The 26578-nt window shown below is 38.4% G+C and overlaps 1 protein-coding gene across 15 annotated transcripts in view; it reads left to right on the forward strand.

Annotated features, from left to right (window-relative positions):
• GRIN2A (glutamate ionotropic receptor NMDA type subunit 2A) overlaps positions 1–12116 on the forward strand; it is a 214984-nt gene extending 202868 nt beyond the window's left edge. For 14 of the 15 annotated variants that reach the window (XM_080556983.1, XM_080556995.1, XM_080556982.1 and 11 more), the window contains 2 exons: positions 2371–2609; positions 4077–12116. In XM_080556983.1, the coding sequence (XP_080413109.1) occupies positions 2371–2609; positions 4077–5867 (2030 nt within the window). In that variant the 3' untranslated portion in view covers positions 5868–12116. The remainder of the gene's footprint in view (positions 1–2370; positions 2610–4076) is intronic. The other variant, XM_080556990.1, reaches the window with a different exon arrangement.
• The last annotated feature ends 14462 nt before the right edge of the window (positions 12117–26578 follow it).

The raw sequence follows: 26578 nt of genomic DNA on the forward strand, positions 1-26578 counted from the left end.
TCATCTGAGGCCAAATCTCTTCTATGAGAAACAGATGCTAAGACTAAGAATATGCATCAGAGGGAGAGAGTTGATCTGCTTCCTTAGCTTTGAGTAAATGAAGTGGTTTAACTGCAGTAAGATATTGCATAGCCAGAACCAGAAAGCAGGAATGCTGTTTCAGACATGATGGTACTGTTTATTTTCCTGCGGCTGCTCAGGAGGCAGGCAGTAGCAGCAGAAAGAGGCCAAAGGAGGCTGCAGTAAGAAACAGAATGGTCCATGGGATACAGAGGGAGCAGAAGGAGAGGTCCAGGGCTGGGCAAGAGAGAAGCTGGAAGTGAGCAGAAGTGAGCACTGGAGGTGGGAAGGGTTTGTGTTTACTGCATTGCCCAGGGCTGTGGGGGAAAACAGATGGAAAGCACAAAAAGGACTGTATTTGAGAGAGACTGCTAATCATTATTTAAACATATATAAATAAATTAAAGAAACTTAAACAGAAAAAGGGGTGTATTACAAGTATCCCAGGCATTGCTGTCAGAATGTTGCTTTCTACTGAAAGCAGGCAGTGTATGGAACACAGTAGACTTTCCTTAAGACTATATCCTATGCATCCATATTTCCTCACTTGATGCATGTATAGGATGCTAGCCAAGCTCCGTATTTCCAATTGTACATTAGTGTCATCTGCAAACATAACTCTTTGGGTAATTTTGCATCCAGTGTTGGTGACTGTCATTTCTTTGCCCTAAAAGTATTGGGGGGGGGGGCACAAAGTTTTGATAAATAGTATCGTTTCCTTGTAAAGTGCTTGTAAATCAGGAAGTGATTAAATCTCTGAATCAGTTTACCTACTACCATAATGCAGCCAACTATGAGAGGAAATGTAACTGGTAAGCACTGCAGTGATGGCCCGGTGCAGCACCTCGCGGCAGCCTAATACTGAACCTGGTTGTTATTGCTTACACTGAATTTTTTAACTTGTCATTTAATCTTTGTTGATTGGATTGTCTGTGTTTTAACATCCAAAAATCATCTTCTTTGGTTGGGAGACTGGTGTAAAAATATTTCTTGTAAGGTATAGGTGGATATAAAGGATATGTAAATGTCTGGATTGTAAGGGGCTATGAGGCTACTTGATTAGTGGCTATTCAACATAAAAAAATAAAACAAGAGAGCGGAAAACAAGTAATGAAATTGCCAGATACTGAAACTGTAGGGAATAAGAGATATCAGAAATGATAGCAGAGCCCACACCTAATGGGAGAAGTTCAAACAGAACTTTGTAAGAGAAGGGGAAGTAAGGTTATCAGATGTCTGATAGGAAAGAGGAAACTTTTTATGGTATGTTTTAAAGGGGTTGTGGGAAAGTGTGAAATGTTTTTTGGGATGTTTAGGGGAAGGGCCAAGTGCAGGGAAAGGAAGGGGTCAAGCGGATCAGGAACAAGTCTATGTAAATGGGAGGAGGAGGCATAAAAAGGGCTGCTGGTATGTAACCATGCTGGTCAAGCACTTATCTGACTGAGCCCTATGTCTGGTTACTGAAGTCTGTCCCATATCTTTACTAAACTCAATTCCTAGCTGGTTTTGGTGTGATCCCACTTTCTGTTTGGTGTGTACAAGTGCGGGGACAGATGTGGTTTATTAGTGGACTTCTGGAAGGACTGAGCCAGTGCCTGGGCAAGGGGCATAGAGTCTGGATGTTGGACAGACTTAGCCCATGTCAGTGTTTGAGGGATCTGTAAATACTGGTGAATCACACAAATGGGAGTGTGTGCCTGCTTCACCAGCAAGCTTCAGTCCTCATCAGCTGGACTGGAGGAAGAGGATCAGGCCATCTGTGCTTACACGAGTGCAATTTGTGTTTATGAGCGTGCTGCTGCTGTCCCTGCTGTCTGTGCTGGTCTGTAAGGTTGTCTCCGTGCGTCCATGTGTGCATTGGCACCTCTGAAGTACAAACTCAGGCTTTCTACTGGCAGGACCTGCGGGTGGGAGCAGTGATGGCATCTATTGGACTGGAATGGGAAGAGCCTCCTGGGTCTAAGCAGGCACTGACCACAGCTCTGGTGGATGGGGCTCCAAATCCCCTGGGATGGGAGCCCTCTGCATCCCCTCTTGGTAACAAGCGGTGCTAGTGTTAGTAGGCAGGAAGAAGTTAAAATATAGGTCCTGCTTCCTAGAGCAACCAGCTCTAGGAAGTAATTAATGAAATTTGAGGACATCTGTGACTAGGGTGCTGTGACGTGAAATTTGTTATATTTGCAAACACTTATTAGATAAGTGCTTCACAAATGAGACATTAAAAGGTGCTGTATTTTTAAACTTGCAAAGGCTTTCTAATATTGTGAGCACTAATTTTTGCATTCTGTTTTGACTCCTTGCTGTCCCTAGGGGAAATGGAAGAGTTAGAAACCCTTTGGCTGACTGGCATTTGCCACAATGAGAAGAACGAAGTCATGAGCAGCCAGCTGGATATTGACAACATGGCAGGAGTGTTTTACATGCTTGCAGCAGCCATGGCACTCAGTTTAATAACCTTTATCTGGGAACACTTATTTTACTGGAAACTTAGATTCTGCTTCACTGGAATCTGCTCAGATAGACCGGGATTGTTGTTCTCAATCAGCAGGGTTAGTATTGCTTTCATTTTCCTGCTTTAGTCAATAGGCAATATAAGCCTGCCTCCCTAAAATGTCACCTTTCTTTTTTATTCCCACGTAGACATTTGAAATACTTGCTTAGAGCATTAACAAACTGATCAGTGGCCTTAGGATGTAATGGCACTCCATGGGAAGTCTTTTCTCCATTGAATTATTCTAGGGTATGAATGATCATATGTCAGGATAATTGATAATCAAATGCTGAAATCTAATATGTTTAGGGGAAATTTTCATGAAAGAAAGGTAGAGATGCTAATGGCAGACATTAGCTCTCAGGTTTTTGTATTTCTTAAACAAGTGGATTTTAAGTGATGAAAGTACTGGACTAATTTTTATGTAGGCTTTTCTTCATAGCAAATTCAAATAACCCATATGAGAAAAGGTCAAACACAAGTGTCACTGTGTTTGGTTAGATAGTAAGACAGTTTTTTAGTTTTTATATTACCAAATCCAAAGTGAATTTACATATCCAAGTAACTTACATGAATAGTAAGATAAAGGAAGTAGGTGCTTTCTGTTATATTTTTTGACAAATGAGTATTTCTTGTCTATTTTTTTTTTTAATGTGGCACTTTCATTAGCTAATGGACTTTGCAAGATTTTTCTATATAGCTGAGGATAATTGAAAATGGTACAAAATTGCCTAACTGGTTAAAAATATACTGAAATTACCCTTTTGAATAAATTGGACCTTATTGGAACTGCATTAAAAATACTCTGCCCTAGCCTGTTAGAGATTGCCTAGTAAGGCATATATACTTTTTCCTCCACATTTTGTATATGAACTTTATCCTTTTGGCCTTTTACATGTGAAATTATTTTAACCTCTCTGGTGAAAAAAAATACTTATTTCAAGTAAGAGTTACAGGATGGACTTAAGCAGTTTTGCTCAAAATGAACTCAATTTCAGGCTTAGAAAGAATAAGGATTTTTTCATATGTGCTAGGATAGGAAACAGGAAAGCAAAAATGCCATGACTGGAAGCGTTTTCATTTCAGTGAAAGTGAAGAATACCATAATATCTAAGAAAATAGCTTGAGTGCAGGCTTCTTTTAGAGTGGTAATTTAATCACTGGTTTAGAATAATAGTGTTTCCATTACTGAAGGTTAGTTACATTTTGTGATGGGATTAGGGAACCTTTTGAGGTCAATTCTAATCTTTTTTTTTTTTTCTGGAATACGCGTGGGAGACCAACACAGACCACTGGTTTGTAAAATACTGGCATTCCTTCTCCTTTACATTGCCAACAGATATGGCAGAAATTATCCTTCCAAATAGATGAAAAGAAATGCCAAAAGGGTAGATATCTACTTTTAATCTTTCAATTAATTAGATGAGTAATGTTTATTTTTTCTTTACTGCCAATAAAAATAAAATGAAAGTATTTTAAATTTACATCTAGTGATTTAATTTATTTTATATTACTCATATTACAGGGTATTTACAGCTGCATTCATGGAGTACATATTGAAGAAAAAAAGAAGTCTCCTGACTTTACTTTGACCAATTCCCAATCCAACATGTTAAAACTACTACGAACAGCAAAAAATATGACCAATATCAATCCTTCAAGAATTAACTCCCCCAAAAGAACAGCTGATTTTATTCAGAGGGGTTCCTTGATTATGGACATGGTCATGGATAAGGGAAACTTGGTATTTTCTGATAACAGATCCTTTCAGACAAAGGACAACTTTTTTGGTGAAAATGTGAGTGAACTGCAGACACTTCCAGGCAATCGGCACAAGGACAATCTTAACAACTATGTTTTCCAAGGTCAGCATCCTCTCACGTTGAATGAGTCCAATCCAAATACAGTAGAGGTTGCAGTAACAGCAGAAGCAAAAGTGAACTCCAGACCCAGGCAGCTTTGGAGGAAATCTGTTGAATCTTTACGTCAAGAATCTGTACGTCAGAGCCAAGGTTCCCAGAGGGAAAACGGGTCAGATGAAAACAGGCAACTTTCAGTGAAAAGCCAAAGATACCTTCCCGAAGAGATTGTCCATTCAGATGTATCGGAGACATCAAGCCGAGCTACTTGCCATATGGAACCAGAAAATAACAACAAGCACCACAAAACCAAGGACAATTTTAAAAAAAGAACAGTAGCATCAAAATACCCAAAAGATTGTAGTGAAGTGGAACTAACATATCTGAAAACCAAGCAGAGCTCTCCACGGGATAAAATCTACACAATTGATGCTGACAACGAGCCAGGATTCCACTTGGACACACCTCAGTACATCGAAAACATTGTCCTTCCAGAAACTATAGAACTTCCTGATGTTTATCAAGATCACAATGACAACTACAGGAAAGCAGAGCATGCTAACAGGACTCCCTTACATAATGAAGACAGTCTTCCAAATAATGACCAGTATAAACTTCATGCAAAGCACTACAGTTTAAAAGATAAAAACGCTTCCCTAGTTGACATGAATGATAGATACAGACAGAATTCCACCCACTGTAGGAGCTGTCTTTCTAATTTGCCCACTTATACGGGACATTATTCAGGCAGATCTCCCTATAAATGTGACGCATGCTTGCGGATGGGGAACCTCTATGATATTGAGGAAGATCAGATGCTGCAGGATACAACAAACTTATCACTTCCTGAAGAAATATATGAACATAGTTGGTCACATAATAATGCTCTGCAATATCATAAAAAAAACAAGTTGAGGATTAGCAGGCAACATTCTTTTGATAATATTGCTGATAAGTCCAGGGAAATTGATACTGGAAGACCTTCTCGTAGTATAAGCTTGAAAGAAAAAGAGAAGTTTCTACAAAGTAGTCCATATGCAAGCATGTTTAGTGTTCCCTCAAGCAAACTGTTGAGCAACAAAGCCTCACTTTTAACTCATGCTCTAGAGGACAGTAAGCGGAGCAAGTCCCTGTATCCTGTTCACTCAGAAGATAATCCCTTTCTGCACTCGTATCGTGACGACCAGCACTTATCTCTTAGGCGAAATCCAACTGATCTTTATAAATATTCATTACCATCCAAAGGAAGAAATGATAATTATTTAAGGTCATCCATAAAGTCTACAGCATCATACTGTTCGAGGGATGGTCGGATCCATAATGACATGTACATTTCAGAGCATGTTTTGCCTTATGTTGCAAATAGGAATAGCGTGTACTCAACTCCAAGGGTTTTAAATTCCTGTAGCAATAGACGTGTGTATAAGAAAATGCCTAGCATTGAATCAGATGTTTAAATTTTCCATGAACACTTTATCTATAGGGAAAAATAGTTGCCACCATCTTAGAGGGAGAATATTTCCTTTAACAGTATCCTGCTATAGTAAATGATATGTAAACCTCTCCCTTTCTCAGTGTACTTTTGTACATGAATAGGTAAACTAGTATGCTCTCAAGCATCCTTTTGAAATATGTCTTGTTGAAAAGGAGAAAAAAAATAGCCATTTATGTATACTTTATATAAATGGCAAGCTGTACTGGAATAGCCCCAATATATGTTGGCAACTATGCTGTTTTGTATCTAATTATTTTACTATTTCGGTTATTCTAATTTCTGTTGCTAAGTATCATTCAATGTACTTTTGTCCTTAGAAATGTTTAATGATTTTTTAGTACTGGATAAGCAATATGGTATGCATGTACTATGACACAGACAAAAAGAATTAGGAATGCATTTGCACAGTTAAAAGAAAAAAAAGACTGAAAGAGAACAGACAGCTAGGCTTTCAAAAATATATTTTAGCTTCATGATCATTTTAAAAGAAAAAAAAAAAACAGAAAAAAAACCTCCAAGCCCCAGAACCTTAATCAATAAAACACAATGTGTTAGCAGAAAATTAATATGTTCATTCTAGACTGATAGAAAATAAATGGGAAGACCATAGCCCCAAACATGTGAACTGCTGTGTACCAAAAGGAAGCCCTGTAGATTTTGGTTAATGTTAATGTACAAATGCTTTTCTTATATTTCACATGCACTTGCCATTACAAGCTAGGTTCATTGAAAAGTCTGCAGTCATCTTGTCAAAAAATTCACAACTGCCTAATCCAGAGTATATATTTTTAGCAATCAGTATATGTCACTTATTGTGGAGCTGTGGACATCATTAGTAACCTTGAGGCCTAATATGTATGTAAGTTTGCATTTGCCCCTTACTGGTGATTACTCAGGGCTGTATAGTATTTCTTTTATTTCTTCATTTCCCAAACCAAATCCCAACCCACAGTAGTTCTTTGTTCTTAGCGTGTTACTGATATCTAATGAACTGTATGTTAATATTACTAAAGCTGTTAATACAGTATCAAACACCAACAGCCATATGTTCAGTGTTATCGGCAAGGAACGCAATATTGTTTATTTGCATACACCATGAAGGATTAACACCTTATAAGGGACTTGTTCCTTCTGGAATATCATACATATTTGTTGAACATCAGACCAGTTTCTTAACCTCTCTAATCAAATCTGTCATATAAATTGAATATGTGCACACAGCTAAGGGACAGTATCATCACTCACTGGTATGCAAAGATATTCACATAACAAGGATGGCTTTTATTTTTAGTAAAGGTTAATCAGGATGTTTCAGAAACAAAATGTGTTCTACACACCCTTCCCCACGCCCTATAACCATAAGGGAGTGTGGAAGGGATGAGAGGAAGTCTTCCGTGAGTAGAGTGTATAGTTGTAAATTTTATTTAAACTAAAGAAGTAAATTGCTAATATATTTAAATACTGAAAGCATCAACAGGTGGTGCTCTGCCATTCTCCTGATATTCTAAGAATTGCTCTATTTTTTTGTGTGTAGAGGAAGTTTAGATTATTCAAGTGTTATTCCTTACATTTCACTGAAGGTCAGTGAACAGGGAAACCATTACCACTGTGAATTGGAAAATGTAAATATTACCCTAGCTAAAAACCCCTGTTTCCCTAAACTAAAATTCTTCTCAATAGAATCATTCTTACATCAGTTGTAATTGTATATCTGCATGCCAGAGGTACAGTATGCAAGTTGGTTAGTGTGGAGTAGCATACTTCAGAGGAGAGCTGCAAATGGGAAGTAATATAGATGATGCGTAGGGATAGACAAATATGGCTTATTGATTTTTTGTTTACAATTCTTTAATTAAACAGATTTGAGCTGACTTTAACTACCAAACAGTCCACAATGAGTTCTTGGTATTTAAAAATGTATTTGTACATTCACCATAAAGGTGAAGGATGATATTTTTGAAGGAATGAAATGCACTGGGATTTGGGCTTTCCAAATCCCTTCCCAGCTTCCAAAAATCTTAGTATATCTTATTACATCTATGTTCAGAAAGCATATCTATGGCCATCTTCACTCTGTCCAGAATAAATATCTTCTGAGTATTCCTTATTCAACATTTGGTCATAATTATTGGACGTCATTAACATGATATGCTTTCTGGTGCCTCACTGGCTCCAGTTCTTATAAACAGAAGATCCTTGACTGCCCTTGCAGAGATTCCCATCTCATAGAAATAGTTGTATGAGCTAAGCAGGGCTAGGATGTTTATGGGTGGAATGAACAATACTTTTGATAAACAAAAACCCTCTCCCATGTGTATAAAATATTTGTCTTTGGTCTACACGAAGGCAAATGCGCTAAAGGTATAAGTATTGTTGTAACAATTAATTAAAATATTTGAGGCAAATTTTCATTTTCCATCCAAATCATAGTAGATTAAGTAAAATCTTAAGTATTTTGAACCACCTGGTGTGTTTCAGCAGACAGACTATTTGTTGGTGTCATATCAAAAAACTAGCTTGTAAGTCGCTGAGAAGCTTACCAAGTGAATCGTGAAGCTCAGTGGTGGCTTATGTCTTTCACATCATCTTAAAGCACTCAAAATATTGACTCCAAGTTGTTTGTAATGTCATCTCTATCTGCAGCTAGACACCCATACTTCAATATGTAGACAAATACTGTATATAAAGTTCTGGGAAAGAAAAATTCCCAATTTAAACATTTTCTAAATAAACTGTTGAAATCCAGATGTAAACATCCTAAACCCAGGTGGATTTATCCTTCTGTGAAATGTACAAGCAAATTAACTGAAAAGAAATATACTCCAGTGTTTGCTGTTTCTGATTTGAGCAAATTTCTGGTGACAGTAGAGATTTGTTATTAGCTACAAATGTGTAAAACAATCCCACACCAAACCAAATTAAAGAGACAGACAGAAGACCTGATAATGTTGCACAGCAGTTGCTCACATGGAAATAAAAAATGCTGCCTTATAAGAAAAAAAGAAAAAAAAAAAGGCAGATACTGAAAGTAGAGGGATAAGAATCTGCATGCATTTGTGGTTTTGATCTTGGCATATATTATGACTGAATCCAGGGGGAAGAAAAGGCTAAAATGTAGGGTTTTAGATGAGTAGCTGGTGAGGTTGTTGATGTATACATGTAAAGAAGATGAAGCTGAGAAGTTGAAGGAAAAACTTTTAAGAGTAGAGCCACAAGCCACAGCTTGTGAGGCTCAGCCGTAGGACGTGTGGAATTCTGAATACTGCCTGAGCTTTGTTGATATATTTGCGTTGACTTTCAATTAAACTGAGATCAAGACTTTCTGTATTTCCCTCTCTCTCACTCTAGCTGCTGCTATTCTTGAAGAGGAGAAAAGAATCTTCCTGCATAAGTGGCCATCCTTTCTGTACCTTTCTGGATGGTGCTGGTGACTTGTTACATTTTCCTGATTACAGCTCTAGCAGATTGTTGGTCATTCCTATCACCAAGATTTCCCGTGACTCCAGCTGGAACTGAATCAGGCTGTAAATGATATGGGCCATTCTTGGTAGCATGTCCCATAGTGTTACACTGCTCCTGGACGACAACTTTTATGGAGGCAGGATATTGAATTGCTGAGGAATGGAGTAGGTACATGGAGGTAAAAACAGCTACATAGACATGCCTGCCTCTTGCTTTTTTCCTCTTTTAAAGACATTGTAGAATTTCTTCATGTTTTTGTCTTTCCCTTTGCACCACAGTAAAATTTCCTTTTTCTTTCAAATGGATTTTGTGTTCTGCTTGTGTTTCATAGAGCAGTGTAGGCACCCACTAACTTAAAAGCATGGAAATAAGATACATTAATATATAAGATAAAATTAATGAAAATTGAGAGTTCTTTGTATTTCTGGAAATTTTCATTTAATGTTTTGGTAGCTTTTGCTCAAAATTCATTATTCTGCTATTTAAGAAGCTTGGTTAGGAAAAAGAGTGCTGTGGACAAACTGAAACCAAATCACCACCAGCTCACCATGTTTTGGCAGCATCTCATGAACATGTCTCTCTTTCTGTGATCTTTCAGGAACACTTACGAGGTAAACTAAGGCTTACAATAAAGCTAAGGGAAATCAGGGTGTTTTTTGTTGTTGATGCTGGGTTTTTTTTGTTTTTGTTTTTGTTTTCCTGGTGAAAATAAATCTCTTATAGAGTTCTAAAGGCAGCAAAAACTAGAGCTATGTAGTTTTGAGTTTCTGTGCTGGAAAGCTAAGCTCTTTCTGTCACCAGCTGGGGGACAGAAGTAGAGAGGGAAAGCTCCCTCCTGATGGCAGTTCAGGGCACCAAAGGCTTGGAAGCAGTTATGCTGGTGATGTGTCCTGAAAGTATTTCTGTCTCTCTTTCTGTTGACTTTTTAGAAGCTATAGGTTCTAACTCAGCCATTTCAAATAGGTGTGCTTAGTAAAGTAATGGTCTATTTATCCCCAACCTTGAAATCTGCTAAATTGAATCTGCAAGTGAATACAGTTTAAAACTTGCAGGTCATATGGATTCCTGTGCTTATTCAAGTAGTTACTAAGGTTGCACCTGTCTGTTGTGGATTCTTTGGTACTTCTAATCTAGCCAGTATCATAGTTTTCTTTATACCATGTGACTGTCCAGCATGAAATAAGAGTGTTAGCATCTATTCCTTGTAGAATAACTTGCTATTTTTATATTTCTGCAGTGTAGCATATGCATCTTAGGGTACATTGTTGGTGAAGACTTTGGTACTATTCCTTCCCTGGGTTCACCAATGTAGAACAGGAATTGTGATACGAATCTAAGGGTCTTAGATTCAGTCTGGATTTAGGAAGAATTCAAGAGGTGAATCTTTTTGTTGTTTTACATTGCATTTAGCATATGTTATATATGAAACCCAGTGAAAACAAATCTTTTATGATAAAATCATCTCTTAGTTAATATAGAACAGCAACCATGGTGTGGCTTGGGTAGTTTGTGTTAAGTGTTGATCATCACATCATGTGCTTCTTTCAAGATGAAATGTATTTATGTCATGTATCCCGTTGCTAAACTTTACCTTTCCCAGCTCTAGGTCTATTTTAGCTCAAAAGCCCCTTTGAAATAGGTATATTTCCTATATAGGGTAATCTGGTTTGCAACATAAAAACAGTTTTCAGCTGATATACCTAATTTGCTTATTTTACTGATGTTATTTTTTTAATCTAAACTTCCTTCCTATTGAGAGCAGAGCCTTCAAAGTATAACAGTGATGAAGGAACATCTAAAAGAGCACAAAGGCCTTTCTAAGTATGACTTTTATGGTACAAGCCATTTCCCTTCTCCGTACAGCCTGTACTATCTTATTTAAATGTATTAGCAAAATGTTTATAATTGCTACCAGTAGGAGGGAATCACAATTTAATCACAGCTATGTATTTACCTGTGGACTTGTATGCAAGTACAGGAAACTATAAGATATGATACAGAAAAGGCTCAACCTGCTCTGGCTGAAGTCACCTACAAAGCTGTAGTTAAATTACACAAGAGTAGCCTCAAGACCGTCACGTCTCTTCCATCATTCAGATCATGCAGACTTCTCTGTCTGATGTGCACATATTGTACATAGTGTAAAATTCTTGTTGGTGTTTAGCTCTCATCGTGGAATTAATCCCATGTTCACCTGTTCACCTTCATTGCAGTGTAGCAGCAATGTCTGCGGGATGGAGAGGTGGTTGTTCATGTTCATTGGTGTCTGCTCCTCAGTTAAATGGGAGCAGAAATGCTGCCTTGCTTCTCTCTGCTCTGCAGGAGGAGAGTTACTGCACTGTTTGTAAATAAGCTCCTCACTCAAATCAAGCTTTCAAAAAAATTTTTTTTGCCCTGCTTCTCTGGACCTGTGTACAGAGTATGGTCTCTAAGAATATGTGCTCTTCCAATGTCCTGCGACTTTGGAAGTCAGGAATACAAGTGTGCATCACCCTGCAGAGCAGTGAAAATGCACTCTGTTGTTCTTGCAGGTTCAGGAGCGTTTTGGTTACATCCTGCAGGATGTATCTGCTGTGGTTTAAATTGTTTTTAAAATGAATACAGATCTAAACAGCTGTAAGAATCCACTGCTGATTATGTGATGATCTTGTCATATCTATAATTTAAGAACCAGAAATAATATAAGTAAAATTAAGTTGCCTCACTATTTACAAGGCTTTTGTTGTTTTGCATTTAAGTGACACTTTTTTACTCCTTTTACTCAATTCTTTACCTATATTAAATTAGTAGAGTATATAACCATGCTCTAATGTTGTCATGCAATACCTTTATTAGTAGATAACCACATTGACTATAGTATTACCTATTTAAAAGAGAGATGGTTTTGATTCTCCAGCTCTTCAAAAGTAGTGGTAATAAGCGACTATACTCCTGGATGGTTTCTCCTTTCCCTTTTGTATTTGTATTTGTTTTCACTGATCTGTTTCAAAAATTATATTTCTATGTGCACGTTCTAAAACTGTGAAAATAAATACTAGTAAATATTATGATACTTATCCAGTGCACTGTAAAGTTCTGAATGAGGTGAGACTGGGAATTGATGAAGGTTTCCACACTTCTCATCAATGGTACAAAGCTTTACTGTGGGCAAATGGTAAAATTGACAGTGACATGAAATTTTAGTAGAGAATGTCTTGTTTTGCACTTCTAGTATTATTAAAAGAAATGGTATTTTTTTTTCAGCAACAAGATTATGATAATATAGTTTTTTTTATTTGAGTATTGTACATTGCAGTACATAAGAATAGCCTTTTTGAAGAGATTTATGTTACATCATCACTACAGGATTCTTTAGTCTGATTATATTTTATTGAGCCCGTTTAATAGCAAAAAGCAGTTTGGAAATATATTTTAGGTTCTGTTTCACATTGCCAAACTGTATCTGGAATTGCAGTTATGCAGTTGAAGGCCCTCACAAGGTTCCCGTGCCCTCCTCTGCGGGGAATGAGGCTTTTCTTGTTCACTGTAGGGACAAGATTAAGAGAGTTGGAAAAAAATAAAATAAAATAAAATTGGCGGACATGTGCAATATTTGAAGTATAAATGATCTTCAAAAGTGAAAAAAGAAAGGAAATTGGAGGTTCACAGTTATTCACAGTAGCAAATGTTCTGTGATGGGCATATTCTAGAGGAGGTGGTAATTATTAACAAAGGTGGTTTGAATTCTGTTTGAGTTTATAAGTCACTGAGAAAAACGGGATTTTTTTTTTATTTTTTATTTTTCCAAGCCAAAGTCTTTATGTTGTCATACAAAGTTTCACAGGAAAATGGGCCAAAGAATACAATTAAATATGCAAATGGTTAATCCTATGGAAAAGGATATCCTGTCATCCTGATATGCAAAAGCATATTAATGGTAATAGGAGCAATGCGTGTAATTTTCCTGTATATTACTATGTAGGTTGCACTATTTTGAATGATACAAACCTGATATTTTAATTACCAAATACCATAAGAAGCTGTTTATTAATTGTTTAAACTTGTTAACCTAAATATATATACAGTATACACGTGTGCGTGCTTACCCTTCCCCACCTAGCCGTGTGTGAGTAATCTCCCCAAGCCGTAGAACACATTTCAGCAGTGCTTTATTTTAAGTGATTCTCTTCTCTCCTTTCCAAACCTCCTAAATCCAAACTCCCTAGAAGCATTTACTGAAGAGGCTAAAGGACTTTCTGGGGATCAGGAGTGCCAGGACACGTGAAAACATGGTAGAGAAGAGTTCCTGTCTGAAAGAGCTGGAAATGATGCTCTCTATCATTTCCATTTAACTAGGCATGGGAAAAGGATGTCTTCTCATGCTGTTTTGAGGATTCATGGCCAGAGAGGGTCTTTTGGCCCAATGGCTCTGACGTTAAAAGTTTGTGTCAGTTTATGGCACACCTGGCCATTAAACACATTGCTTAAAGCAGCTGAGGAAGGATACTTAAAACTCAAAACTTACCAGGGAAGATCAGTTGGTCTGTGTACCAGCGGCAGCCCTTGTGTTTGTCCATGCAGACTGCACAGTTTTTGAAATGGATGTGGCACAGAGAGGCAGTATGTAGCAGTTGTGTTAGTCAAAAATGTTTTTTTTCTCAATGCATAGGCTTTTGAACTTATCACTGATGATGTGGAGATCTTGACCAACAGATTGTGGTATTCGTCTTTTTTTCTTATTTCCAAATGATCTAACCAAAATTTATGATAAAAAATGCCTTGGATTGATATATTTGAAGTCATACCTGAACTTTTTTTTTTTTTTTTTTTTTTCAAAGGGAGAGTTGGATAGTTATTCCTTTTTCCACTTCAACCCTGAAACAGAAAATTCCGTAGGGTCAACTTTTGTCTACAGTTCATTGCAAGTGTGTCTGCAATAAGAAAAATTTTGGTTACCTTGTCTTTACATGGCCTAGGCCTGGATTCCAGACTTAGGCAAAACACCTTTTGACTTAAACAGGGATGTGTAAGTGAGTGATGGCACAGCTGATCCTTAGTGCAATTCATGCTCAGAATTAAAATACCAAAACCAAATCTCATGTTGCAAAAGTATGGCAGTTGCATCATATAAAATTGTGTGCAGCTAGAAATGAAACTTGTGCAATTTTTAATAACTGTTTATGATTTATACTTTACATCAGCCATACTATTTTGAAATAGTCATATTCATTTCGGAACATCCATTCTGCACTGATGAAGAACAGCTTGATCTCTCTGTCTTCACACTTCACACCCACATGCACAGTGTATCTTGTGTCTTCCCTGTGCAAGCCAGAAGGTACAAACAGAATTCATTAATGTGTTAGGCAGACTCCTACCTGACTTTTAACTAAGTATACTATTTTAATGCAAAATTTTATACATACATGTATATATATATAAAAGCTATATATAAGCTTTTATATATGTATAAAGGTGGGGTTTTCTTTGGAGAAATGAGGAGCAAGAGAAAAATGCAGCATTGTGACAAAGATTTATTAAAAGTTTCAAGTAACACATTGATATTTTGAGTTTGATAGAAGCTATTTGCAGTTGTACTCTTAAAAAAAAGAGAGACAAAAATTAGTATTGGATATTTGGTCATCATGCTAAAGCTTTGGGTTAGTTTTCTGTGTATCTTGCGAAGAATTCACAATACTAGATTTAGATTTTGCTCACAAAGAAAATTAATTATTAGTACACTTGGAAAAGTATTCGCATTCTGATGGGGAAAATAGTCCAAGTGTGCCAATTTGTACTGGTTACACAGAGCACTAATCTACATTGTGGTTGAAGAGATTTGCAATCCATGAATAACATCTTACCAGAAATCTTGGAACCACTTGATTCCATACACAGTAAATTAAAAAGCCTATTACTTCTTTTATTTACTAGTACAATTTACTATAACATTCTCAAGAGCGTAGTATTTCAAAACAAAGGGTAAGTCATAAAATTCCAATTGCTAGCAAAGAATAGTAGAGGTTTGAAGACCTCATTTCACCTTGGGAAACAAATCAAGATGTTAGAGTAGAAGGAAAAGTATATTGGTTATGGAATACAGCATAAAATAATTCATTTTTAAGTGAATCCAGAATTTTATGATAAAATTCATAGTTTAATGGATTCTTCAAAAGAAAAGGTATGGGGGAAAAGAGAATAATTAAAAACTAGTTTTGACATTCCAATTACTGCCTGTTTTATTAGATAGGTTTAGGAAAATGAAATTATTTTTAACATGCAAGTGTCTGCACAGACAATTTAAACTGCCGTGCTATAAAGTTATGCATACACCTGGCTACCCCTGCATCCATCCATCCACACCTTTACAACCCCGGTGGCAGTAGGATTTCCCCAACAGCACACATTGCAACTTGGAGGAGCTGGGAGTCATACACTTCTCTCCTGCATTATGCCTACCGTCTCACAGCAGTTCACCCCAACCATATTTTAACCCTGTGCATGACTGAGTGCTAATACTGTATAAATATTTTGAAACATATCTAAAACAAATGTTTGCTTCAAACTTTTTATGATAGAATAATATATAATATTATGGTTGTCTTACAAATTGTATTGTGTTCTTCATTTTTGTTAAATATGTAGAAAAACATTAAGGGAACGGGGGACTTGAATGTCTGTGTGTACTGAAATGTATATAACTATTTGGAGAAAACACATGTGCCAAGTATAACAAGATGTAAAAAATGTAAATATATGAAAAATTCATTTTTCTAATAAAGGTAATTTCTGCCAATTGATATGAAAATGAACAATGGAATCATTCTTGTCTGTGTTCCTTGTTAAATGGTACAAGATAAAGTGTCATCTATGAATAAGGCTTACCTTTTATTTTTTCATATTTGATTTGAAAGGTGTTAACAACCACATGTTTTGAGTCATCCTTTGCTGTTAGAAAATATCTAAAGGTGAAGATGCCTGAAGCTAAACCTGACAGCATATACTTGATGCTCCCAGTTTAATTTAATTCATGAAAAGGACAGAGACAATTAACTTAGGAAAAACTCATTCTATGTGAGAAGTCTAGCTTGAATGACGCTCCTCAACAGAGGGAGCACAGGAGCTAAGCTAAGGATGGTCCATTATGGTGTGGCACCATTTTCATGTATTCTGAACTACAGCAGCCATACAAAATACAAGGGGCCTGTACGAAGAGATGTTCTTGGCTGCAGAAATATAAAAGATCTTTGGGGTGAGTGTGGAGGCAGCATCCAGCCCGAGGAGAAAATGGTGTCAAGAAGGCTTCTGTTCCTAAAAGGTGCAGGTGTGAAGTGCTCCTGCCATGACAGTGCTCTCACAGGTGGGTCAGGTGAGGATGGGAGAGAGCAAACCAAGGGGTAGAAAATGGCAGATATGTTCAATGCCTTTGATATCAGCAAACTTGTTTAATGTTCTATTTAATCAAGGCATCAGTTAAAATAGGGGATTTAGTGAAGCAATAAAAATATTTACAAAGATTTGACCTTTTGCCTGGCCAGTGGACCTAAAGGAGCAAGGTTCACAAGGAGCTCCTAGGTAGTTTTGTATGACCACATTTTCCAGAATTTCAAATCAGCTAATGAAAGTCTTCCTTTATTTGCTAACATGGGCATAAACAATCACTCAGCAGTTAGAATAATGTTCTTTGACGCAGTGGGATGAAAGACATTATATAAATTCAAAGCATCATTTTGATAAGTGTGCTATGCAATGGTTAGTCCTGATGATTGTGGAGGTCTTTTCTATCCTAAATAATTCCATGATCCTATGAGCGGAATATAAAAGTAATGGACAGGAGGTGAAAAGTTGCTCACAGATCTCTGAGCAGAACAGTCCTGTTCATTTGTTCCCATGATAAACACGACTGCACAGATAATATGAGAGAGATAAAACTGAAATTCTATTCTTAATGAAGTTTTTAATGAGTAAAGACTGCTGGGCTTATGCTCAACTGCCAGAAGACAGTTTTAAAGGGACTTCTCTCTATTTTTGTCTAAAATTCCCATTCCACGAAGTAAAATAACATTCAGCAATCTGAATGGCTTTGTTCACCTGCAGTGTTGTCTCCCAGAGACCCAGTTCAAGTCCTCCAGTCATCTGAAAGAAGCAGAGGCCTATAAAAGAAACAGATGATGCAGGAAGCAGTCGGTGTGACTCTAATCTGGAAATAGTTTTCTGGCTGAAGAGCTGAGCTGGTTTTTGTATCCAGACTGCTCCTGCCATCTCTACCTGACACGATAGCTCATTTCCATCGGTGCATGTATAAGTCATGTCAACTTCAGGTTTGGTTCCCTTTGGATTTGTTTCTAAGATAGTCATGTTCTCCCAGATCCCCCTTTTGAATCTTTGCTGATGTGCCTATGGCAACTGTGAGTACTCCACAACTTTGCTCATTTAAAATAAAATTAAGTGGTGACTGGGAAACAGAAGCATTTTAAGTCTGACATATTCTGCATGGTACTGCCAGCAGTGTTCACAGCAAAGCGAGCCGTTTGCTTGGTATGAACATAAGTAATTTGGACACAAAACCACCTGTCTTAAGGCCAACTGCTAAGGTCAACTTGTCTCTATATACAGGAACACCAAGCACCCTACTTGTGTTGTTTTTTTCCCCCATTGGTCACACTCACCACTTGTCTCTCTGCCTCTCCCAGCAGTTTACAAATAGCTTTATCTTCCCTTTGTGGACTTGTTCCAGTACAAAAATCAAATAATGGCTCCTACAAATTGCAAGTCTATTGTGCGATCTGTCTATCCTGTACCACTTCTGTTCTTCTCCAACTTGCAGTCTACTTCTAATCTATTGATAATTTATTTTCCACTAGTTAGCTTACATAGGATGATCATTACAGAAGTTGTCTCTATTATTTTCAAATCAGTATGCTCAAAACTTACTTATTAAAAATAATCTCTGTTTATAATGTAAGTGATGATAGTTCCTTAAGTATCGTAATAACAATTATAACACACTGAAGTTACTTTGGTGGGCAACAAGACACAGTAATATCGAAGTTAGTCATGATTAATGTTGTTTACACATGGTTATTGCAAGGTCAAAGACATTTTTCAGTGATGTCCATGCAGTTCCAAGTTTCATTTAACAGCAATAGTATAGGAGCCTTAAAATCCTATTTGTGCTGCAAAAGCACAGTCTGTTGTTTCTTTCTCTCTTTTTAGAGTGGACCTCAACCTGCTAGGTAGATGTGGCACATCTCGTGACACCACTGAACATTTTCAGAGGCTATGTATGGTCAGGCCAGTAAGATGTAATACTTTACGTAAAGACCTATGAAAGTTACAAAATGCTGAAAATCTGAGCATAGGAATTTAAAGAGAAAAAATAAAATATTAACCAGGCTGAGAAAATACAATATTAACCAGGTTTGAAAGTCTAAGGCCTTCTCATTATGGAAGTGTGTAGTTCCACTAATTACTCTGAGGACTGATGATGTTTGGCCACACAGAAGTTTGGCTATGAGCAGCGCTCTCCCTTTGTACAGCACAGGGAAAACAAACCAAGTAGGAATCACAGCAGACATTTCTCTATGCACAAGGGAAAACAGAGGCTTTGGACAGGTTTTACTTCCAATTTCCAAGCCGGCATATTTTTGTCAGTTGAGAATTTTCTCAAATGAAGAAAAAATTTTTTCATTTGTACTATAATATCATAATGCTGATTTTACCCTTCTCTTTCCCCAGAAAGAGAAAAAAATTATAATTCTCATGGTAGTGGAAATGCCTCCAAGTTCCTCTACTGCAGATACAAAAGATGAGCCATTTGTGTACCCTCGAGAGGATAAAAGTAGTAGGAACGGGGTGACTAGAATAACTTTGATTTTCCTCTGAGAACCAAACTGCTGTTGCATTGATCTGGCCACAAGGAGTGTTTCCTCATACAGGCTTTGAAATCTGCAGAGTGAGTTAATCCCTGGTACCCATATTATTTCACATGTAAATATATGTGAAGGGCTTATGTCTAAAAGTAGGGGTGGGGATGATGTGGAGGGGTTTTGCTGTGGGAGGAACTTTCAAATAGTACTCGACAACTGTAAGCATCCTGCAGAAAAATGGTGCAAACATCTTTGAACATGTGGTTCACTTGTAAGAACTTCTCACAGTAAATCTTAACCAATCAAGAAAATAATTCATTAAATTCTTTAAAGAAAAACCTCAAATTGTTACTCCATTTAATTTTTTACCCTAAAAAGAAATGCAGGAATGATTTCTGGAAGATAATGAGGTCATGTTTTACTCAGCTTTAAGCTCACTACTGCTCCTTTCCATGGATGCACTATTACCTCAGCAAATGGAGCACCCAATGTGGCCTTAACTATATTTGTACTTTTGCTTGCTTTCACATATCTCTTCTCTGAACAGCTCTACTCTTTTAACCTTCCTTCTAGCTTCCCATTCTCTCTGTCTACGCCTAACAGTTTTCTCTGTTTCTGTCCCTGCTAGAACATTATGGAAGTGTGAGCTCCACCTTGAACCAGACCTGCTGGGTCAGCACATTTCCATGCATTAGATAAGTGCATTGTAATATCCATGTTCTTTTCTATTTCTGTCTCTACAAAAACTAACATTGCATTTATTTCTGCACTGCCACTCCGCAATGAGAAGATGATTTCAGTATTCAGAGCATAATGACATCTATAACCTTTTTTTTTTTTTGATGGTATTTTTGCAATCAAAACATTTAGATAGCTTAAATCATTTTGCTTGTATATATTTATTTTCTAGCATTTCTAAACATGCCTTTTTTTTTTGTGTAATATTTTAGTCTGATAGATCATTCTAGATTTCCTTCAAAACATTCTAGCTTGGAATAGCAAAGAAAGGAAAGGTGCTGCATGGGCTAGGGTGAGGGCTAGCAGCTTTGTGCTTTAAGGGACGCTGGATGCAGCTGCATACTTCTGTGCCCCAAATGCCTGTGTGTAGTGATACTGCATTCTGTGTGCTGAGGATTTTCTGAATTAATGTTCTGCATCAAAAAAAGCTTCATTATGTAATATGTTGTGCTGGGTTAGACCACTAAATGCTTTGAAGTCAGAGAATGAGAAATCCAGTTTAGGTTATCAAGTGTTAAGTATTGATGTTTTCAGAAAATGGAACACTTGTCTTTAGTTCTTCCTGTGATCTGAAAAAAAAATCACAAGTTTATTTCTGTGAGGAGCTGTACACAGGCAGCAGAACCAGTCATACAGGGAGAACTGAGTCACTGGTGAAACTAGCCCTATTTGATCATGGTATTTTTATGTATTTCTCAGGCCTTAGAGCAGTGGGTGGGGAGACTGAAGAGTACATGAACCAGACTTGCCAGCTCATTGCCCACATCGGTGTATTCCCCAGCTGGTCCTGCATATTTCTTGTGGAAGCATTTTCTCTTTCTGAGGCTCGGAGGGAAAGTAAGATGTAAAGTTATCTGCAGTGCGATAACTTATGCCCTCTTATTGTCTGTGGGCTACTGCTTCAGACTGCAGTCTTGAATACTTGCCTCAGTGCTGTAACAACAAAATCCTGTGATTTTGCATAAGGAGGTGACATGTAGTTATTTACACATGGGCAACCCACAAAGAATTAAATATAAATTAACTCAGAGTGAACTGCTACCTATTACCCCAGTGAGGATGCAGGGTAACTTTGTCTCAGCAGCCCGTGCACTTATGGCTTTGCTGAAATGCACAGGCACCAATTATAACCTGGGACCACTCTGATCCTCCTAATTGCAAAGTGTTCCCACTGGCTTCTTTGTATGGGTGAAAATCGGAGAGAATTTGGTCTCAGTCTTTACCAGGAATTGCAAAGATTTAATAGTCCAGAAATGTGGCTGCTGTTGAGAATACGTCAGGGCTGTTGGCATTTTAGGGACTGCTTATGTGTGTGTATGGTTATGGGTAAGTATTTTAAAGAAGCAGCTTCTCCAATCCTCTCTAAAGTGAATTCAATGCTCCCAATACCAAACCCCTATTTGCTGATTATAGCAGCAATCACATGAGTGATTTTTAGGGAAACAGATGGCTCAGTGGTCAGTTAGTCTGGGAAGAACATTGCCTATGTTTGTCAAACTGACCTTGATAATGCCAGGTGCCACAGATGGTTGGCCAGTTTGCATGCTAATCATATGTCCTGGATTAAGATATAAAATCTTGCACTTTTTGGCCAGCAGCCTGGGATTTATGAAAATCCTGCTTTATTTTTGGTCGGAAGCAAAGAAGAATTCTGGACTAGGAGTCTGCTTTCTTATACTGGACCCAGCACTGCCATGCCTTTGGATCCTGTGTCACTTTTACATCTTTGCATTCACTCCTGCTGCTCCTCCATTTGAAAGTAATGTCCTTGCCAGAATCGGTCTCGCACTCCTCCACTGCTCCACAAGGAGCAGGCACTAAAATAAGAAGCTCCCAGTCTTGCCAGATGCCAACTGGCTTTGCAGCAATAAAATAGTTAAAAATACTCAAATACTCTATCTTCTCCTACCCTGAAGGCTGCTGGGATCACTTCACAGTATCTAACCATTGTCAGCAGAAGCCTAATGTAAAGAGAGAAGCAATGAAGCTAAGCACATCTCTGGAACCACCAACATTTGGGATGCAATATGACAATGAGGATGAGCCTCCAAATTGATCTCAACCCACACCTGCCTGCAAGACAAACTCCCAATCCCTGCCAGGCCTGACACCATGCTACTCTTCATACCGAGGGGACCTGTTTGCAGTTGAGCACAGGGCGGAAGAATTATTTCTAAAGCTACAGACCTGAAACTCACAGCAAAGCCTGGGAAGCATTGGTCAGTTTGTCCTAACTTGGAATCTTTGGCCTGATCTTACACGGAAACTTCATTGTCTGTTAACCTTGTATAAGTTATGTTGCCAGATAATTTTTAAAGGCTTTTCCACATCATATTTTCAGTGGATCATGCTTGTGGTATTAGCTGTGTGTTAGACCCTGGTGAATTTGTTGTAGTATCCTCAGAGCCCCTTGATTATGAAAGTGTTTCCTTTTTTGGCTTAATTTTTCACTGTTTTTGCTGGCTGGTTGCTTGTGTGCGGTGCAGAGCAGCTCCCCTGAACATTACCACACCGTCCTCCTTGCAACAGGCACAAAGGAAAAGCCCTTTGGAGGAAACAGCTTTGTTTCCCCTTAAGAGCTTCAGCATTAGAAAAATGATCATAAAAGAGGGCTTAATGAGAGAATTTGAGCTAACTATAACAAGAGGGATCCAAATATTTTTTTAATGAGCTAGGTTATAAAAAGAAAAGTCCTGTAGTAATGGTTTCAGAGATTTAATCAGAAGAGTTGATTCATATTCCAGAAACGATCCTTGTGCCCAAGTTAGATCTTCATTAAGGGTCTGCATTTTAATGGTCCACCAATCAAACTAAAGTTCTCTTTGTAGACATAAGATGGTGACAGTCCTATTTTAGCATTATCATGTCTTTTCACTGTCTTCAGTGCATGGCGAATGCCAAAAGACAAACAAAAAAAACCAACAAACCAAACCAACCAAAACACACCTCAGGCTTTTTTTTTTTTTTTTTTTTTTTTTTCCCCCACAGAGCCCTCATTTAAACAGGCAGGTGACAGAGGGGAGCAGGAGGAGTGGGTGTCACTGGGTAACTCAGTAGGCTGACTCAAGATGTCCATTCATTGGTGTAATTGGTGTAATAAAGTAATGAATGTTTCATGAGAGCAACAATAAAAAAAAATCTCTGCAGAAACTCTGCTTCAGGAGTACTGAAGCCATGGGGATGGGATGGAGCAGGTACACAGCGGCTGCTCCTAGTGAAGCACCTAACTTGGCACTGCCCTGCTCAAATTTCTCAGTTAAACAAGGTTTAATACCAAATACCAAATAATTGGTATTCAGCCCATACAACTAGCAGATGAAAGCCCTCCTTATACCGGTAAATCCTTCCAATTGCTGAATAAAAATACTGTATTGTGAATAAGAGATGTTACACAACATATTGTACGGCAGCAATGTTATGGACTGAATACCGGGAGGTGCCATGCTGTCCTCGTATGCACTAACTCAATACTGGTACCATCTGACGTAGATCAATCTCCTGAGTGTGAGTGAGCCAGTTTTCTGTTCCCTGATGTGCTGGAGTAACTGTTACACTTCCCAAAAGCGATATAATCCCCCCCAATATTTATATGAGTCATTTGAATTCTTGTATTTATTTACATGTTGATTGCTATGCATAGAATATATCGTCTACCTGGGAGTATTGGTTGATAGTCGGCTGAATATGAGCCAGCAGTGTGCTCAGGTGGCCTAGAAGGCCAACAGCATCCTGGCTTGTATAAGAAGCAGTGTGGCCAGCAGGGCTAGGGAAGTGATTGTCCCCCTGTACTCGGCTCTGGTGAGGCCGCACCTCAAGTACTGTGTTCAGTTTTGGGCCCCTCACTACAAGAAGGACATGGAGGTGCTTGAGCAAGTCCAGAGAAGGGCAACAAAGGGGTCTGGAGAACATGTCTTACAAGGAGCGGCTGAGGGAGCTGGGATTGTCCAGCCTGGAGAAGAGGAGGCTCAGGGGCGACTTTATCACACTCTACAGGTACCTTAAAGGAGGCTGTAGCGAGGTGGGGGTTGGTCTATTCTCCCACATGTCTGGTGACAGGATGAGGGGGAATGGGCTAAAGTTGTGCCAGGGGAGGTTTAGGTTGGATATTAGGAAGCACATCTTTACTGAAAGGGTTGTTAGGCATTGGAATAGGATGCCCAGGGAAGTGGTTGAGTCACCATCCCTGGAGGTCTTTAAAAGACGCTTAGATGTAGAGCTTAGTGATATGGCTTAGTGGAGGACTTGTTAGTGTTAGGTCAGAGGTTGGACTAGGTGATCTTGGAGGTCTCTTTCAACCTAGATGATTCTGTGATTCTGTCTACTTTGAAGTTTTATTACATTAATGAAGCTAGTTTAGTGCAGCCTAACTCATTTTAGGAATTTTCTTCAAGATGCCAAGCTCCAAAAAAGATAATTTCAAGTAAAATACAATGAGGCCTGGATAAGCTATTTCAACTCATGGCAGCCTACTCTCCTTAGGTATATAGAGGAGAAGAAAGAGAAACACATGGCAAATTTCTTAGTGAGAAGTTTTGTTCTGAACAAATCTATTTTTCTTTCAATTAACCAAGTTTTTAAAATGAAGAAACCTTAATTTTTCTATTTTTCTCTCTCTCTTTTTTTTTTTTTTTTTTTCTCCAGTCCCCTGATACCTCACTTTCTCCTGGAAATACACACTGTGATGTATCCTGCCAAACAGAGACAGTATTTTAAGTTTTCAGGAGCCTTATGAATACAGAGGACTCTGGCAACATTGTCTTCAGGTATGCTGTCACCCTTTAAATGATTTGAAAATGTTGGCGCCCATCTCCCAGTATGTATTTCTTCTATATTTAATCTCCAACAAGACCTAATGAAAAACAAACACCTGGTGAAATACTGGTTTGTGGGTGTGGCAGGACCACTTCAGGATTTGCCCATAGACAATGTGACACTAAATTTCAACTTTGTGCAAGGAGCCATATGCTCTCACGTGTGCTGGGCTTGTTGACATAAGGTCTGCCCTAGTTGTAGGGAAGCATCACAGAGATGGGTTTCTATTCAGCCATCCTTGATGTTTTGTCCTTTCATACCTGTGAGAGGAACTGTCTACGCAGGTGCTAGTGCAGAAATACATCAGTTAAGCTGTGAACAATGAACTACTTTCTTCCCTTTCTTCGAACACTGAAGTCAGATCCTTAAAAAAAAATAGGACAGGTTGCACAGGGAACAAAACCTTTCAGTTCAGAGAGTGCCTGGGTAGGTTGCAAGTGGTGGATATGAAAGGCCTTGTCAGATTTTGTGTTCAGCTGGTGTGTGCAGTACAAGAAAAAAAGTTAATGTGCGTGTATTGCACAGGCAGGTACGGAGGATGCTGTCGACTCCATTGACTTCTGTGTCAGACTGAAATACTTTGAAAAATATGTTTTCCCCAGTGTGGATGTCTTATCTGTTGAGTATACCATGCTGTAGATGTTTTAAAAACCTTGCATTTCCCCACATAATTACTTTTGCAATGAAGTGCAGCTACAAATGGATTTATACTCTCTAGTTTTCTTCCCATGCAGTGTGCCAACTTGAAGCCTGGCAAATACAGTTTTTATAACCTATGAAGAATGTGCTCACAACCTTGTATTTTAACATGAGCTGCTCACTATTCTTGCCTTAATCTGAAAACCTGGTAATAAATATGCAGACAGGGAAAACTATTGAGACCATCGAATGGTGGTTATAATAACTGATTCAGTTCCTTGAATGACTAAAATGAAATGGAACCTGATAACATCAGTTTTGCATAGTCTGTATTTTCTACCAGCTTTTAATCATTTTTCACAGCAACTCTCCATTAACATTCTGTACTGGAAACACATTTCTTCATTGGCATCACGGACTTTTTCTTGCTCTCAATCTGCAATTCCCTCAGTCATGATCCTATTCACTACTTGATTGCAGGCTTCCAGGCCTGGTGTTAGCAATAGCAGATATGCCACGGATTCACTGAATGGCTGCTTTATGTACTCTGAAATCTGCTTGCTGCGGTAGCAAAAGCAATCTTCACAAAAGAAGGCAGCCCCTCAGTCCTGAAGAGAGACATTAGTCCAAGAGGTGAACAGTTACTGATGTGACTCCCATCTACAAGAAGGGCCGTAAGGAGGACCCGGGGAACTACAGGCCTGTCAGACTGACCTCTCAGTTCCAGGGAAAGTTATGGAGCAAATCATTTTGGGTGAGATCACACGGCACGTGCATGGCATCCATGGAATCAGGCCCAGCCAGCATGGGTTCATGAAAGGCAGATCGTGCTTGTCCAACCTCATCTCCTATGATCGTGTGACTAGACTGGTAGATGAGGGAAGGGCTGTTGACGTAATCTACTTAGACTTCAGCAAAGCCTTTAACACGGTCTCCCACAGTATTCTCTTTGGGAAAATGGCTGCCCATGGCCTGGACAGGTATACTCTTCTCTGGGTAAAGAACTGGCTGGAGGGCCAAGCCCAGCGGGTAGTGGTTAATGGAGTTAAGTCCAGCTGGCGTCCCATTACAAGTGGTGTCCCCCAGGGGTTGGTACTGGGGCCTATCTTGTTTAATATCTTTACTGATGACCTAGATGAGGGGATTGAATTTACCCTCAGTAAGTTTGCAGACG

This window comes from Anser brachyrhynchus (assembly GCF_964034855.1).
Source record: "Anser brachyrhynchus genome assembly, chromosome: 15".
Classification (NCBI taxonomy): Eukaryota; Metazoa; Chordata; class Aves; order Anseriformes; family Anatidae; genus Anser; species Anser brachyrhynchus.